This window comes from Ambystoma mexicanum, chromosome 2p, assembly GCF_040938575.1.
Source record: "Ambystoma mexicanum isolate Mex_15411 chromosome 2p, UKY_AmexF1_1, whole genome shotgun sequence".
Classification (NCBI taxonomy): Eukaryota; Metazoa; Chordata; class Amphibia; order Caudata; family Ambystomatidae; genus Ambystoma; species Ambystoma mexicanum.
Window position 1 is genome coordinate 1,404,210,479 of NC_090923.1, and position 16,668 is coordinate 1,404,227,146.

General features: G+C 50.9%; 1 protein-coding gene across 7 annotated transcripts in view; it reads right to left on the reverse strand.

Annotated features, from left to right (window-relative positions):
* The window catches only part of CDC25A (cell division cycle 25A), a 137,004-nt gene that overhangs the window by 27,254 nt on the left and 93,082 nt on the right, over positions 1-16,668 (reverse strand). For all 7 annotated transcript variants that reach the window (XM_069645882.1, XM_069645881.1, XM_069645879.1 and 4 more), the window contains one exon: positions 1,944-2,055. In XM_069645882.1, the coding sequence (XP_069501983.1) occupies positions 1,944-2,055 (112 nt within the window). The remainder of the gene's footprint in view (positions 1-1,943; positions 2,056-16,668) is intronic.

The following is a 16,668-nucleotide window of genomic DNA, read 5'->3' on the forward strand; positions in this document are numbered from 1 at the left end:
GTCCTTAGAGGGAGCAACATTTTTTTAAACCATTTTCTTAGCTGTGGAGATCAGGGCATCGCCAGGTCTCCACTTTGACGAGCCAAACTGAGACCGAGGTAGATGAGCCCAAAGGTAATTTGTAGGCTTGAGGGGTTGGCATCATGGTTTGACATGACCTGCATGCCACCAAAATGTGGTAGGTGGAGAGGCACCACAGTAATTCAGGGGGTGGGCGGCGGTTAGTCAACATTTTAGCATCACTGAAGGTTTAGGAGTCTACCTAATCAAGTATTTATGAAGCAATGCAAAGATTTGTTTTTAAGTGGGTTAGAATTTTTAGGCGCTTTCTCAAAGTAGCATGCTGGGCATGCAGAAGTTAACTGAGGGCACGGAGCATGCGATTTGTGCTGACCTAGAAGTCGCATCCAGCCCAGATGCAGACAAGGATCCGATGCCAAGACGCACAGAGCTCCCCGGGTGGGGAAAACTAATTTCCGAGAGTGCTGCAAAGGAGAATATAGCCAAGATGGAGTAAGTAGGAGGACAATACATTAGAAATTATATTTGTTTTATTTAGCGCCCATACAGAGGTGTTTTAAAGTGCTCAAGGGGAGGGTGGGGGGCAGTCATTCAGAGCTCTTGGCTTATGAATGAGACAGGCCTGCACAGAGAAGGGCAAGTGCAAGAATAAGTGCAAAAAAGTACATAGAAAAGTGAAGAACTCATGTCGGACGACAATCCTTAGTTTTTGAAAGTGCCTTACACAAACTGGGTAAAGGTGGGTCAGGGCAGGTAGCAACAGACAGGCTACTATACAATGCTAAATTGAGGTGGATCATACAGTTTTATAGCGGCACGAACAGAAAAACAATGGAGGGGTGGGAGGGTGAGAAAGGAAGAGGAGTGCGGGAATGGTAGACTACTGGGCATTACTACACTGAGTAGTTAAGCAGTTAAGGAAATTGGCAGGTGGAGGGGAAAGGAGGATGGGGTTGAGAACAGAAAGGGGACAATTCACAAATACGAGGAGGATAGAAGAGGCGAGTGCGCAAGGAAAGAATGTGGGGTAGGCAGGAGAACGAGGAGGAGAAACAGGGGCAGGAAGGAGGCTGCAGATGGCACAGCTAAATTTGATTTTAGGCTGGGCAAGATGAAAACAGCAAGTGGGCACAGCTGAAATTAGTGGGAGTCCAAATGAAATGGATTGAGTCCAGGTGTGAAGGAAGAGGAGCGATGAAGTTATTGAAAGACTGACCTTCAGAGAAATGTAGATGCTCCAATCAATTCGGTGTGTCCGGAACATGTGGTGTGCGCCACAGCCTCTGGGTGCACATTGAAGGGGAGAGGGGGTAGGAGAGGACCCACAGACCCAGCAAGGCAATGGACAGGGTCCTTAAGTCGGCATGGTGGCAGCCATGATGGAGGGTATCAGGGATCACAGCACCTTTGTGGATGGCATAAAAGGCCTCAATGCGGCCCAGCTCTGTTTGCAAAGGGAAGCACTGCATGTGTAAAGGTAACGCCCAGCAGGGCAGGTGGAATCTGAGCACTTAGTCGCACTCTGTGCACAAGATGGAAGAATTGTGCTGGGCCCAACAGGACTTAGCTTGGGAGTCCATGATGTAGTGCAGGTCACCAGCTCCACACGAGGGAGCCGACAGAGTGGCCTCTGATCTTCCGGAAGGGCGGTGGCTTAACGTGTATGTTCACTACATGATAGGTCGTATGAGATCAATGCAGAGCAAGTAGGGTGGATGGTTACCTAGCTTACGTGTGCTGCAGCACACTGCAATACTATAAATGGACACTGCCTACTGCAGTAACTTGCTCCACAAACAGAAAACCGTGCTCATGGCAGCTAAATTGTGGCAACCATTGCAATAACCAATTAACTAAACAACAAATTTGCCAACTCATACGTGCTCCCAAGTGAACAGCCCAATTTTAAAGTAAGGTCTCACCTGACATTTGAGGAAGAACTCCTTATAGCCGCCTTTCAAGATGTAGAGCTCTGGATAGCTTAGCGCCGGGTACTCATTGTTTTCTCTGTCTTTTTCCCTTACAAACCGACACCTTGAGGGGGGAAACAAGAATGGCTTGAACATTTGAGTTTAACGGTTGTTCCAAATAAATGATGTATGTAGAAAATAGTGTAAGTTTTACCCTCTCCATCAACAGGGTATTCTCCAAGGATAACCTGGAGAACAGATGATACAGAGTACGTGCACAATGGCACGACTCCTAGTATACATATAGCACCTACATACAGGGCCAAATGGGTGTGGGGCCAGGACAGGTTTCTGGAGGGTGAGGGTGTATAAAGCCCTTTCTCTGGCCAATACAAATGGAGCTCAAGTTGGGCCTTGAAATGTTTGACAGAATAGCTTGTGTGTCAGAGGGGAACGTTAGAAGCAGCGGCTGAACAGGGGGCAGGACAAAGTTTAGGAGGGAGGACTAACAGTTTGACAGGGTGATCAGCAGGAGCCAAGACCATAGATAGATTTGTAGACAAATGGAAATGGATTTCAGCATTGAGCGCCATCAGTATTGTTCTACTGTAGTAGTGGGGATTTAAAGTGGCCAGTTTAAGATGGAGTGCCAGAAAGAGGACTTTAAGGAGAGTGTAAATGGGAGACCACTAGGAGAATGCTACAACAATAAAACAAGTTTGCGGAAAAAGTAGATATTAGCATCTAGGACAATTCGTTGGGCAAGGGAGGGCATAGTTCACCAATATTGAGAAGGTTACCTTTTGCAACCATGCCCATAGCTATAACTGTTGGAAGTCTAAGGTCACTAAAAGGACTTCAAAGCCACGAGCATTAAGCAAATTATCATTGTTATGGAGAATGATATTTCTGTGTCGATTCCCTTCCATCGTAGAGACCCCCAGCTCTTGATGTACTTAAGTACATAATTTTTATCCTGAGCGAGTGAGACTCCCCCCCCCCTCCCTCCCCTCTCACGTATCTTTGATTTGAACCCTGCGTTTGTGGTTTTGGAGTCACAAACTCAATAGGCATCTTTTTTATTGGGACAGCACCTTCAGTACAGTGTTGGAAATCCTTTGGATTTCTGTTAAGGTGTAAATACCTCAGGAATTGGTCAAAGGAAAAAAGGTATTCGAACAAACAAGAGACGATAAATATTCTTAAGCAGGCAAATACTTTTCCATCTCCTAAGCAGTCATTCAGTATAACAGGTTAAGCCAAAGTCAATGGGCAAACGTCTATATGAGCTGAAGCACTTCTGGTAGTAAAGTAGAGAAATTCTTTGCACAATGTTTTAGAAGTCTTTGAAGAAAAGAATCAATGTAGGGCCACAAGCTGGTTAGTCTTGTGAATAGTAGAATATGCAAGCAACTTTACAATAAGAGGCAAGTTCAGACGTTTACAGTACCTTTGGATTTAAGAAAAAGTGCAGCAGATACTTCTGTTCCTGTGCAGCTCTGCAGATCTCACTGTTCCTGGGCCTCAGTCGTGGGGATAAGAGGAAGGACTTCTGTGGACTCCTGCACTACAATGGGATGTCATCATGCAACCGGCAATCTTCAAACAAGTGGCAATTCAGTGTTTCAGCTCCGAGACTACTGCAAATAGCAACACCGCGGTTTCTGGCTGTCGAGATGAGCTTTCCTTGCTTCTGGGGTCCCGCAACCCCATTGAGGCGGCTCAGGCTCGGTCAGTCTTGCTTCCTGGGAGTCTGGAGGATCTTCCTGGAGCTCTTGGCCAAATCTGGTGTTCCTCTCCCTGGCCTTTCGGTTTCCAGCAGCAACTCTGGAAATGCAACCAGCTCCGGGAGAATGTCCCACCAACTCAAGGGGAGAAGTCGTCCTTGTAGGGGCTTCTGTCAAAGCAAATTTGGAGGTTTAGCAGGGCTTCATCGGGCAAACCAACGGTCCAGGAGTTGCAGCAGGCATCCTCTTCAAGTTCTTCTTCGGTTCCTTCGTCCAGCGTTCGACTGCCTTCAAGCCAAAAGCCTTGCCTTTTATTCAGGTCTCATTCATTCCAGCCTAGCTGTCAGTCACCCAGCAGGGTGGCTGTCCTTGTCGGACAGCCAGGCGGCCAATCACAGAGTGCATTTGGGTCTCCTAGGAGACTATGCACAGGGAATCGGGCATCTCCTTCCCTTCCTGCCCCCACCAGACACCCTGGAGCCAAATGCAGCCTTCACTTGTGAATCCCGCCAAAGGCAAAGTGAACAAAGGGACCAAACCAGATTTGGCGTGCAGAGTAAATCTGAGGGCCCTTTCCAAAAAGAAATGGCGAAAAAAGAAAAACTGGCCCTTGACAAAAAAATGGCACCCATGGGTGCTTTATTGCAGCTGCAAACGCAGCCAGCGGTAATTACATCCCACAGAACTTAAACCACTGCCACCAGCCATTTGAGGAAATGGTAACATTGTTGTTACATGAGAAGCTAGACAAAGGGGATACTAAGTAACCCTTCCAGCACCCAATTATAAGATAGTGTGCTGGGTCCAAAAGTAAAGCCAATTTAACGTCACTGCTCATGGAAACAGTTTATCCAAGAGAAGGTATATAAACCTTTGGGAAATCTGAAAGACTTCCCTGTGCCACTGCACTGAAGGGGCTGTGTGACAATGTAAAAGATGCCTATGGAGTTTGTCAGACTCCACAACCAAACGTAAGTGTTCAAAATCACCTTGAAATACATGAGTGGGGAAAAAGGGTCTCTCCAGGTTAAAAAAAAAATAATCAAGTCCTCAAAATCTAGCAAAAGTTGCTGGGTGTCTCCAAGCAACTTTGAGAATTCTCCCTAATACCATCTCTTGGATAAACTACTGTTTCCAAAATTAGTAAAGTGGAATTGACTTAAATTACCATTTTCTCTTTGTAGACCCAACACACCATGTTACATAGAGTACTGGAGGGGTTACTTAGTATCCCCTTAGTCTACCTTCTCATGTAACATTTTTATGTTAACCCTTCCTACAATTAACGGCTGGTGGCAATGGTTTCTTTTTCCTACCACTGTGCATTTTCACTGCAGCTGTAGCATTGCACCCATGGGTGCCCATTTTGTCAAAATAGCCCCAGTCTTTTTGCCATTTCATGTTGGAAAGGTCCTTCTTGAGATTCGCTCTGCATGCCAAACCAGGTTTGGCCTCAGTTTTGTCTTTGGTGGGATTCACTGGTGAAGCCCGCCTCTGTCTCCAGCGTGTCTGGCAGGGCAGGAAAGTTACATGAATGCACCTCTAAGGAATTGGCTGGCTGCCCTCAGGACAGGTCAACAAATGTTGTGAGCACACAAGATTACTCAATTTTTTGTAAAGGGGGCTTTGGTATATGAGGAAGGATACATCAAACAAGCGAGTACATTAACCACTAGCTACCCACCTCTAACACACCCAAGTGGAAGGCTACTTAGAAATTATCCTCAGTGGAATTTCCATACAATTCTGTCTACCACCACGGTCAAAAGGTTCTTAAACATAATTTAATCCATTTACTCCAAACATAACAGTAACATAAAAAGCCATATACAGTGTTCATCATTTATGAAAGCCGTAATGGACAAGATTGAGAAAAACACTTCACACTTATGGCTATAGTTCACATCACAATGTTTACAATCTATCAACATTGGTTATTTAGCGTGATGTTAGTAATAGTGTGACTGATTCACATAACTATTATACACAAATATGGTATAATGGCGTCTACAATCTGATGTGTTTCTGGGGCAAAGGGCAGCACTGTTGCAGTCAAAGGCTCGTCAGTAGTGTCCCAGGACCAGTCTTCAGGACGCAGTGAGTTAAGAGGGCGGTTACACTGTCACCATGACGCATTTGTAGGGGTAGTCACCTATACAGTGAATAAAAAATTGAAGCAAATATAAGATTTACTCGATACCAGTAAAAACCTTTGTATTCGTGGTGTGAGTGTAATACACAGAAGTAGCCAATTCGCTAACCTTATGGCGATTTCTTTTGGTGTGATGAGTGAGGCGATTGCACTTATCAATCTTATAATGGCGGCCGACAAGTCCGTCCAAATAGTAACAGCTGTAGATCAATACATGTTTTTAGTCAATGAAACAATTTTCAAGGGATACTAATCAAGATACGGTGTATCAAAGTTGAACGAGTTACTTTCTCACCTGGTAACGTTCTTTCGATGGGATGGTCCGACGACGTATTCCATATCTATGACAGGTAATGTCCACAGCTGTGCTGCTTCGGAAAATCTTTGGCGTCTGCGTCGATGCGCCGTCCCCGAGGTCGTCCTCCGACGATGTGATAAGTAGGACGCATGACGCCCATAGCCTCAGTTATAGTTTTTTCCCCCAGAACGTGTGCCACCAGTTTTATGCCAGTCAGACACACAAGGCCTTGCGGAACGCAAGCTACAATCGCAAAAGAAATTCTTCAGCGGGGAAGGCACGGAGGGAGCGATATGGAATACGTCGTCGGACCATCCCATCAAAAGAACGTTACCAGGTAAGAAAGTAACTTGTTCTTCGAGGGGATTTTATATCTATGACAGACTCCCAAAGCAGTACCAAGCAAGGAGGTGGGAAAAAAATTTAGAATACAAATTTAGCATGCCCAATCAAATTGCGGAATAGAGAACTGCCTTGCCAAAGGCCAGATCTTGCCCTCTGATGGAATCGAGGGAGTAGTGACGTACAAAAGTATGTACTGAAGCCCAGGGGGCTGCATCACAGATGTGACTAATAGTAACTCCCCTCTGCAGGGCAGTAGACGCAACCACTCCCCTGGTAGAAGGGGCCCGCAAGCCAGCCGGAGGGTCCTTACCCGCCAAGCGGTAACACTCGGAGATAGCTAAAATAATCCAACGAGACAAAGTCTGTTTCGTCACAGCTTGTCCCAAACGCTTTCCAGCGTAACCAATGAAAAGTTGATCGTCCACTCTGACCCGGGACATGCACGAAATATAAAAGCTCAGCGCTCTCCTAGGATCAAGCCTATGGAGCCACTCCTCTTCCTTACCAGGATGTGGTGGATAGAACGCCGGAAGAACAACCTTCTGGCTCAAATGAAAGTCCGAAACCACCTTCGGAAGAAAAGAAGGATGAACTCTAAGGACAACCCTGTCCCTCTGAAACAGTGAAGGGTGGTTTAACTGAAAGTGCCTGTAACTCATTCACTCTGCGAGAGGATGTAACCGCAACCAAAAACAGTTTTCAGAGTCAACAGCCTCAAAGGGCAAGAATGCAAAGGCTCAAACGGAGCACCCATAAGAAACTTAACAAGGTTCAGATCCCAACCGGGCACCAGAAAAGGTGACAGAGGGAACACATTAGTGAACCCTTTCAGAAACTGAGAAATTAAAGGAATTTTAAAATAGGAACACTTCAGACGAGCGTTTAAATATGGACAGCGCCGCCAGATAACCTTTAATGGTCCCCACTTGCAAGCCCCTGTGGGCCAAAGAAAGCAAAAAAGACAGAACCATGGGAATGTCACATTCAAAAGGATCCACATTCTGAACTCTGCACCAGTCGCAGAACTTTCTCCAACGGCAACGGTACAGAAACTTAGTTGCCGGCCGCCTGGCCGAGAGCAACACCTCCATCACGTCTTCAGGGAGGTCCCAATCCTTATACCTCAACCTTTCAGAAACCAAGCGTGAAGATTGAGGGATCCGACCTCTTGATGGAGAACCTGACCCCGCCCCCCTCCTGTGAGAGCAGATCGTCTCGGGAGGGAAGACGACATGGAGGGCAGATGGACAAGTCTAGAAGATCCGGGTACCACGTCCTCCGGGCCCACGCCGGAGCAATGAGGATCATCCGGGAACCGAAACTCCGTAACATCCGCAGCACTTGCGGGATGACGGGGATTGGAGGAAACACGTACAGCAGTGGGAATGACCACTCCACCACGAACGCGTCTCCTAAGGCTCCTTTTAGAGGAAATTCCCACAAGCAAAACCTTCGCAGAGATCCACTTGAGGGGTCCCCCAAAGGGCGAAGATCTCCAGGAGAATCTCCTGAGCCAGCTCCCACTCGTGAGAGATCGCGCTCTGCCTGCTCAGAGCGTCTGCCGTCTCGTTGTAGTCTCCGGCCAGATGAACAGCCGAGATCGAAACTTCCTGCTGGATGGTCCAGAACTTGAGCTGCATCGCCTCCCTGCACAACGGAAGTGACCCTGCCCCCCCCCCCATTCCCCCTTTTTGTTGAGGTAGTGCATGGCCACTGTGTTGTCCGTTAGAATCAGGACACTTTCCGTGCACAGTCGACAGAAAAGCCTTCAGGGCTAGCCTGACGGCCCTCAGCTCCAACAGATTGATATGGAGGGACGCTCCAACGGAGACCAACGACCGCTGACTCAACTCGTTGGCATGAGCTCCCCATCCCGTGAGGGATGCGTCCGTTACGATAGTCACCTCCGGCCAGGGCAGCCAAAATGGGGCCCCCCCTTTATCAGATTGCCCTCGACAGCCCACCACAGAAGGTCCCGGGCTACCGAGGGGGGCACCTGAACAGGGTCCGACATCCTGCCGGAGGACTGAGACCACTGGAGCTTGAGTGCCCACTGCAAAGATCTCATCCGCAGACGAGCCTCTGGCACCAGAAGAATGCAGGATGCCATGAGGCCGAGCAGTCTCAAGAACTCGGACGTCGGGAGATTCTGGGCAAGCTGAAACTTGTGCACCATCTGCTGAATGTGAAGAGCCCTCACCTGGGGAGAAAAACACTGCCCCAGGGACGTGTCGAGCACTGCTCCGATGTACTGGAGCCGCTGCGTTGGTGTAAAATGGTACTTTAAATTGAGGGAGAAGCCCAGCCTGTGAAGGGCGTGGCAGGTGACAGATGATCCAGGACTTGCTCGGGAGAGCTCCCCCTGATCAACCAAATCGTCCAGGTAGGGGTAGACGTGAATCCCCTTTCCCGAGATGCGCTGCCACCACCATGAGCTTGGTGAAAACCCTCAGGCGGAGGTCAATCCGAACGGCAGGACCCGAAACTGAAAGTGCGAGTCGCCAACCGCAAACCTCAGGTACTTCTTGTGCTTGGGATGGATCGGCACATGGAAGTAAGCATCCTTGAGGTCGAGTGACACCAACCAGTCCTGAAGTTGAAGGGCCTGGAGGACTTGAGAAAGTCACCATCTTGAACTTGTCCTTCCTGGGGAGCTTGTTCAAACCGCGCAAGTCCATGATGGGTCTCAATCCTCCGTCTTTCTTCGAAATCAAAAAATAAGGGGAATACCATCCCTTGTTCCTCTCCGCTACAGGCACCAGTTCTATGGCGCCTTTCTCCAGCAGGGCTTGAATTTCCTGCGCAAGGAGCGGATCCAGACACTTCAAAGAGAGGTTCCCTGGTGGATTGTCGTGAGGCCTCTGCCGAAAAGGAAGACAGTAGCCATGGGTTATGATCTCCAGAACCCACACATCCGAAGTAATGGCTTGCCACTCTACAAGATGCTGCGCCAGCCTTCCCCCCCCAACCGGTGAACCATGAGACCTGGCCTCATGACCGAGTGGTAGCGGCTGCGGCGTTGCCCGAGAGCAACGAGGCAACTGCCCGAGCGGCCTTTGCACCTCGAGTACCTTTAGTTCCACCTCTGGCACTCTTACGATAGCCTCTGACTGCTAGCGCCCCTCGCTTTACAGAAGGACGAGTAATAGCGAAAGGAACCTCCCCTCCATTGCTGTCCGCTAGGACGAAAAGGCGGAGGTTGGCGAACTGCATCGCCCAACGACTTTTGCTGCAGCTTTGGAGGTCTGCAACCTCTCAAGGCTCTCGTCAGCCTTGCTGCCAAAAAGGTGTTCACCGTCAAAGGGCATGTTGAGGAGCCGGGACTGCACATCAGGAGCAAACCCAGACTTCTGCAACCACGCGAACCTGCGCATTACGGTGCTCGCCGCCATGGACCGGCTGACACAATCCGCCTAGTCCAAACCCAACTGAACGGCCTCACACACAGCATCCTTGCCATCCTGAACCATAGCAAGCAAGCCATCCCGTTCGTCCCCTTCGGGAATATGTTCAGTCGCCAATGCAACACAGTTTCACAGAGTGAGTGAAACAAGACAAGGCACATATGGAGTTGGCCGCCTGAAGCGCCATACCCCCTGAAGAAAACACTTTCTTCGCCCAGCCATCAAAACGTTGGTCGTCCCTATCCAGAGGGATGATAGGATACAACGCCTGCTTTCCCGGGGCCGTAGCCGCCTGCACCACCAAACTCTCCGGAGTGGGGTGCCTAGACAAGTAGCAGGGGTCGCTACTGGCTGGACGGTATTTTCGTGACAAAGACTTGCCCACTGCCGGGAGACTCCAGGGCAGTCCAAGCCGCCGCCACCCTTCTCTGCAGAGCCATATGAAAAGGCAAAACCGGGTCAGTGGGTGGACCGAGATCAAGGATGTCCGTGAGATCATCCTGAACGAACTCCCCTGGGGGAGCTGACCAACCCAAGTACTCGGTAACCCAAGACATAAGTCGCCGATATGAAGAATCGGCATAAGAGCCAGGCTCTGGCCTGCAAAATTACACCTCTGGAGAGGTATCCAGTCCACTGGCATGCAGCAACTGCCGCAGGTCATATTGGCTATGACCCGAGATAAGGTCATCTGGAACCGTAACTGCACCAGGCCATCAGAGCCTTCATCACCCTCTGAAATGTACTCCAGGCAGGGAGAGGAAGACCTCTGTGGACCAAAGCAGTGCCGGACCTTAGCCATAGCCTTTCTAGGAGCAAACCCCGTGCCACGGGGCCCCTCAGACACCACCGCCTCGAAAGGCGCTGACAGAAAAGGCGTCGACATCAGCGCCGCCAGCATCGGCGGCGACAGTCCTCGAAGCCGGAGCTCTGAGCGTGTCGACAACCTAGGCGTCGACGACCCCCTCGAGAGAAATCGGCGACGACCTCGGCGCCACAGGCGTCGTCTTCGAAGACGGCACAGGATCACACGGTCTCGAGCGCGTCGAGGACCGGGACCTGGCACGGCGAGAACAGCTACCCTTGTCCGAGCGGGACCTCTCCCACGAGGCGTGCCGACCACTCGAGCCCGAAGGCGTACGAGCGGTGTCTCGACCGGTGCCGACCGACCCCACTCGGAGGCGCGGACGGACCGGTGCCCTGCGATTCAAGAATCGCTATCATCTGCTTCCCGAAGGAAGCCCATTCCTCCCGTGTCGATTGCATGGAGGGGTAAGCGACCCGCCGACGGGCCGAGTCCTCGGAAGAGGACAGGGAAGGCAACATATGCCGCCGCTTCCGGGAATGCCTCGAAGAGGCGGAGGAGTGGCGAGACCGACTCCTGGAAGGAGACCCACCGGACTTCTGACGATGACGCGGAGAGTCGCCCCTCGAGACACCCGGCCTACAGACAGCTTCTCCTTGCGTTCCCGCAAGGCATTTACCGTGAGCGACTGGCAGTCGACACAGTCGTCCGTTTCATGGGCCTCCCCGAGGCACCAGAGGCAGGCGTCACAGTCCCCGCAGTTCTTGAAGCCCGGACGCAGAGTTGAAGATGAGCAAGACATCGCCACAAGCAGGTCTTCACAACAAACCGAACAGGTTCAACGAACTGAGAATTGAAAACAGCAAACTCCAAAGAGTCGAGGCATACCGAGATTCACGAAGCGAACATGTTCGCGGAAAAAAACGGAACTGAGGCTATGGGTGTTGTGCGTCCTACTTATCACATCGGATGACGTCGGCAGTCCTCGGGGACGGCGCAGACGCCAAAGATTTTACGAAGCAGCACAGCTGTGGACATTACCTGTCATAGATATGGAATACGTCGGAGGACCCAATCCCCTCGAAAAATATTTACCGTTTGGCGTGGACCTCAATTCAATTATAAGTTCCTGCACGGCGTGTTGATCGTGAGCATAGGCTATGTAATCATTTGGGCACTACATGTCCCATAATGCATCATGGAATCTATAAAGGATAAGGAATATATCAGTTCTGTGCTGGTTTAATTTAAAAAGTGTGGAGGTTACATACACTCAGCACTTACTTGACAAAGCATGTCCCAAACGCCAGCTTGCTTTTTTTCTCCTATTTGTTATTTTTAAGTGTCAGCTCGCATTGTCAACCAGACCAGTGAATCAAGTCCTGCATGGGGGCAGAAAGAGCCAAAGGAGACGGTCAGCCCTCTAGTTATTTGTCGGGTAGCCGTGTGTCATAAAATCAAAAGAAGCTTACCTTGTGTCAGTTCACGCGGTGAAAAACTACCGCTGCAGGGCACAGCTTCAACATCATGTACCTCAAGGAGGGACTGCCTGCACACTTCTATCAGAGCCCAGTGGTGTTGAAATAGAAAGTGCACTAACCCGATAGTCTGAGGTTATAAACCTTAAAGAAGGACTGCCAGTATAGTTCTATAGGCCCCTGTGGTCAAGAGGGGGGGAGGGGGGGGGCATCTTGGAGGGAATACATGTGTTGATTGCAAACACAAGGCTGCAATGTGATCCCTGTGAGTGCAAGAAAGCCCTCAAATGATTGCTTATACGGCTACCACTGTGTGGTGTCTGTATTGTAATTATCAAATGTCATTAATTGTTCTTAGTAACCTCGATTATAAAGAAACAACGCCCATATAAAAATTACGCAACCCGAAGTCTGTACAAAGCTTTTATATGGACGATGAGCATTACCAGTCCCTCTACCGCTTGCACCCAACGCACAAGGAGGATTGTGCGCTTTGCCACGAGACCTCCAAGCGCCCGTTGAAGGATAGTGGCTATAGGGCAAGGTCTCATCGTGGTAACCGTCTCCTGGTGCAGGTCTCTGGAAATCGTGCCCCAGGCGATGTTGAGTGCACACCCCACCACCTTATAGCTCGACGGAACTCCTTTGAGAACCATCTTGTCTGAAGCTTACGGAAGCCTTGATGCATCCAGCATCCAGGAATTACTGAATGGGTTGCATCCGCAAACTGCAGAGTCAGATCAGGTAAATGCAAGCTGACATGCCGAGCAGCGACTTGATGGTCTGCACCACGTCGGTCTTCAGTGCCAACAGCTGCTGCACCTAGCCCAGCATGGCTGCTATTCTCCCTATCCCAGGGGGCGGCCAGGCAGGAGATTGTTGAGCCTGGCTCCCAGGAATAGCGTGTTCTGCGATGGTATCCAGCAGGATTTTGGAAAGTTGACAGAATGCCAGACGGTCCTCCGTGTGCTCGACAGCTAATTCCCTTGACTTGGCACGGATGATCCAGTCGTTGTGGTACTGGTACACATGCATCTCTTGTAGATGGGCCGCCACTGGCACCAGGCACTTCATGAACACCCTGGGCACCGACTTCAGTCCTAAGGGAAGGGCCTTGAACTGGTAGTGCCTTCCATGTACTACGAAGCACAGGAACTGCCAATAAAGTAAGTGTCCACCAGATCCAGCAACGTCAAGACGTATCCTACCTCCAGTTGGCAGAGCATGTGCTCAAACGTGACCATCCTGATTTTTTGGGGACTTGGAAGTCTTTGTTGAGACGCTGCCATTCTAGAATGGGCCTCCAGACCCTAGTCTTCTTTACCAAGGAGTGTCTGCAGTAGACTCCAGAGCCCCAGTCTCGCTTTGGAACGAGCTCCATCACCCTTTTCTTATCATGGCCCTTACTTCCTGCAGCAGCTGAGGGACGTGCTGCTCCTGCTGGGCCACCAGTGGCATCTGCAGACACTTCTGCTGGAACTCTGGGTGAGAGCGTCCAGCACCCATAGGTCAGTGGAGACCTTCTCCCACTGACTAAGCCTGCTAGGCGGCCTCCGACCGGAGCCCCACATAATGGCCGGTTCAATCCCATTTAGGGGATTACGTGCCGCCTTGGGACAGATGACGGCCACCTCCACCGAAAGCCTTGAACTGCTTCTCTAGGCATCCTGGGACATGGATCGGGCAGGTTAACTGTATGAAGAGGACCCTCTGCCCGAAGCCTCGATCTGCCAGTTTTTCCGCTGGAGGCACACAAGGACAGGCGATGCTGCCAATGAGTGCCCAGGGGATCTTAATGGAATGCAGGGATTATCAATGGTTTTTCCAAAGGGGTGGTCCCCGAAGGGCAGGTCCAGCACCCTTGTCTGGACCTCCCGACGAAGTTGGTGGCCTTTAAACAGCCACGGAGGCAGACACCCCCGTTTCTGCGATGTCCAGGGCCACAGTGATGGCATGGTCCGATGCCACCTCGCCTTCGTGGAGTATGTTAATGTTTAAGGATATTTGTACTGTGCACCATCACCACGGAGTGGTCCCCTGGCGGCTCGGAAACAGGAAGGGGGTGAGTTAGTGGGAGTAAGCAGGAAAAGTGCAAGAGCAGTGATGTGCTGTTGGCAGCCACAACCCGGTTAACACACTGGGCTTGGGGTGTTTTCCGTTCGGTAGACGTGTGTTGTGCGAGTCTATGTGAGGTTTCTTTTGTTGTTGTAGCGAAGTGTGTGGTTTGTTGTGGTATAGGGTTGTGGCTGGTTAGAGTTTAGGTGTAGGCGGTGGGGTGAAATTGTTCGTAGATAGGTTAAAGGCACTGATAAGCAATGGGCTGAATTGCCAAGTTTTTCTAGGTGTGGCGCGCAAACATTACTGCATGTCAATCTAGCTCCGGCATCAGCTGCAGGTCAATCTCCTCGACCAGTTGTTGGGCCGAAATTCCAGCAGTGGGGCCATCTTATACCCCAGCTCCCCGTCGGATCTGGCCAGGATCGCAAGTGTGTTTGCAGCCTTGACTTGTTGCCACTGAGTAGATTACTTTCCTACCCATGTCCAGCTTCTTTCCCTCACTTTTCGGGGGAACGGAGGCTGAAGATGAGGGATTAGAAGACTTCTTCGCTCCCGTTGAGACCACAGAGTCCAGGAAGGGCTGTGACGGTAGGCACTTGTGGCAGACTCCAGCACCCAGTACTACTTCTGCCCATCCCTCTTTGTCAGGACTGAGGCTGGGTTTCTCATCAGCGCCAGGCCCTCATCCCAAAAGCCATCCAGGAGAGGCACCGCCAGAACGGTCTTTTTTTGGCCTCACACCTTTGGTAAAGAACCCTTCCTTCTTGGTCTCTTCTGGTGCCAGCTGAAGAGCTCAGAAGCACGGGTGACCGTGGCATGGCATGACCACACTTCGTCCGGGGAGAAGCCCTTGGCGGCGGAGAAAGGCCAGTCCTCCCGCATCCCTAGGGGGTAGAGGGCATGTGTAGTTTTCTCTTCGCCGGCGGTGCCGTGGGCTTCCTCTTCTGGATCTCCGACACAAGGGTGTGGAGAGTTGAAAGAATATCCAGCGATATGTCCCTGGGAGGAGTTTATTTGCATTTTTTCTTTTTAAAAGCGCTCACATAGCCTGGGAGCATCGATGCGCCGTTACATGAAAATGTCTTAGTTGCATATGTAACGCGCTTAATACCTGCCGGTTTCTAAGCGCAGACCCAGGGATCGAACCTGTGTTGCTTTGTGTGGTCTTGTTTCCAAGGCGAGCACGTTGCCGCCGAGCTATCCTCCCGGGTGTTGGCTGGACGGTAGGTTTGCTGGTCCCAGCGTCGGCAGCATTCCAGTAGTCACCCCCCCCCCCACAGCGTCTCATCATTCCCCATGTCCTGCGGGACCATGTATACTAGGTCCTCCTCCTCCGAGGAAGAAATATCCATGTCCTGGAGCACAGTTGAGGCCTCCCACTCCCCTTTCTGCATCCTGAGAGTTCGGTCTCAGGCTTAGGGATGGCATCCTCTTCTCTGGCCTCTCCATTGGCACTGTGTTCCCCTTGACAGGGTCAGCCCCTTTCACCTTCGAGAATGCGGCTGCAACCGGCTTGATCGGCAAGGATGACTGCCTGAACCACCTGGGCATTCAGGGGCAGGTTGACACCTTTCCCTGTGCCTTGGTCATATCCAGCTTCTCCTGCAGTTTCCTTGGGTTAGCCAATTTCCTCTTCGATGAGGAGCTGGAGCGATGACTGGAGATGGAGGCAGACAGCGAAGATGATGTGCCCTGCTCGTCGCAGGACCCCGCTTACGCAGCAACCCCAATGGAAACAATGCTTGGCCTGGTCTTGGGCCCCCACGGATGGAGCGCCCTCAAAGGACAAAGCCCGCTCCTCGTACCGGCTGCTCCTGGGCGAGTCATGCCCCCGCTAGCCATACAGGGTAGAGGCTTTGGCCTTCAGCCATGCTGCTAACCTACTGTGACGATCCTGGACGGTGAACTTTGAGAATCCAATAAAGATCTCACAATCTGCTTCCCTGTGGTCTGGATGGAGACAGTTCGCCCTCCACAAACATTTTCCACAATACGGAGCTGGAGCAGAGCTTCGAGAGGAAACCTCCCTCCCTCCTCCAACATGGTCCGGTGTGCAGTGTAGGCTCAATTGCCTTCTGGAGTCCGATAAAACGTACGATTCTTACCGTTGAGAAGGGGAGGCGGGTGGGTTTAAAGACACCGACAAACGGAATCCTCCTTGGGTCCTGCACTCCGGTGAGGGCACGAGCTCAGATCGTCTTGCTTCTGGATGGTTCTTAGGCGTCTCCTGGAGCTTCGGGACGGATTTCAGACATTGCACTAAACTACAGATTTCTCAACCCTTGGCACTCTGTTCCTGCAGCAGCAAAGTAGTACAGCTAGTCGGGAAAGATGGTCCAGTGGAGTTATGGGGTTAGTTGGTCCCACTAACCCAAGGGAAGTTGTCCCTTCCGGGCTTCAGCACAGCAGCAGGGCTTCACCGGGCAATTCAAAGGTCCAGGAGGATGCAGCAAGCATCGTTCTGGGTTTT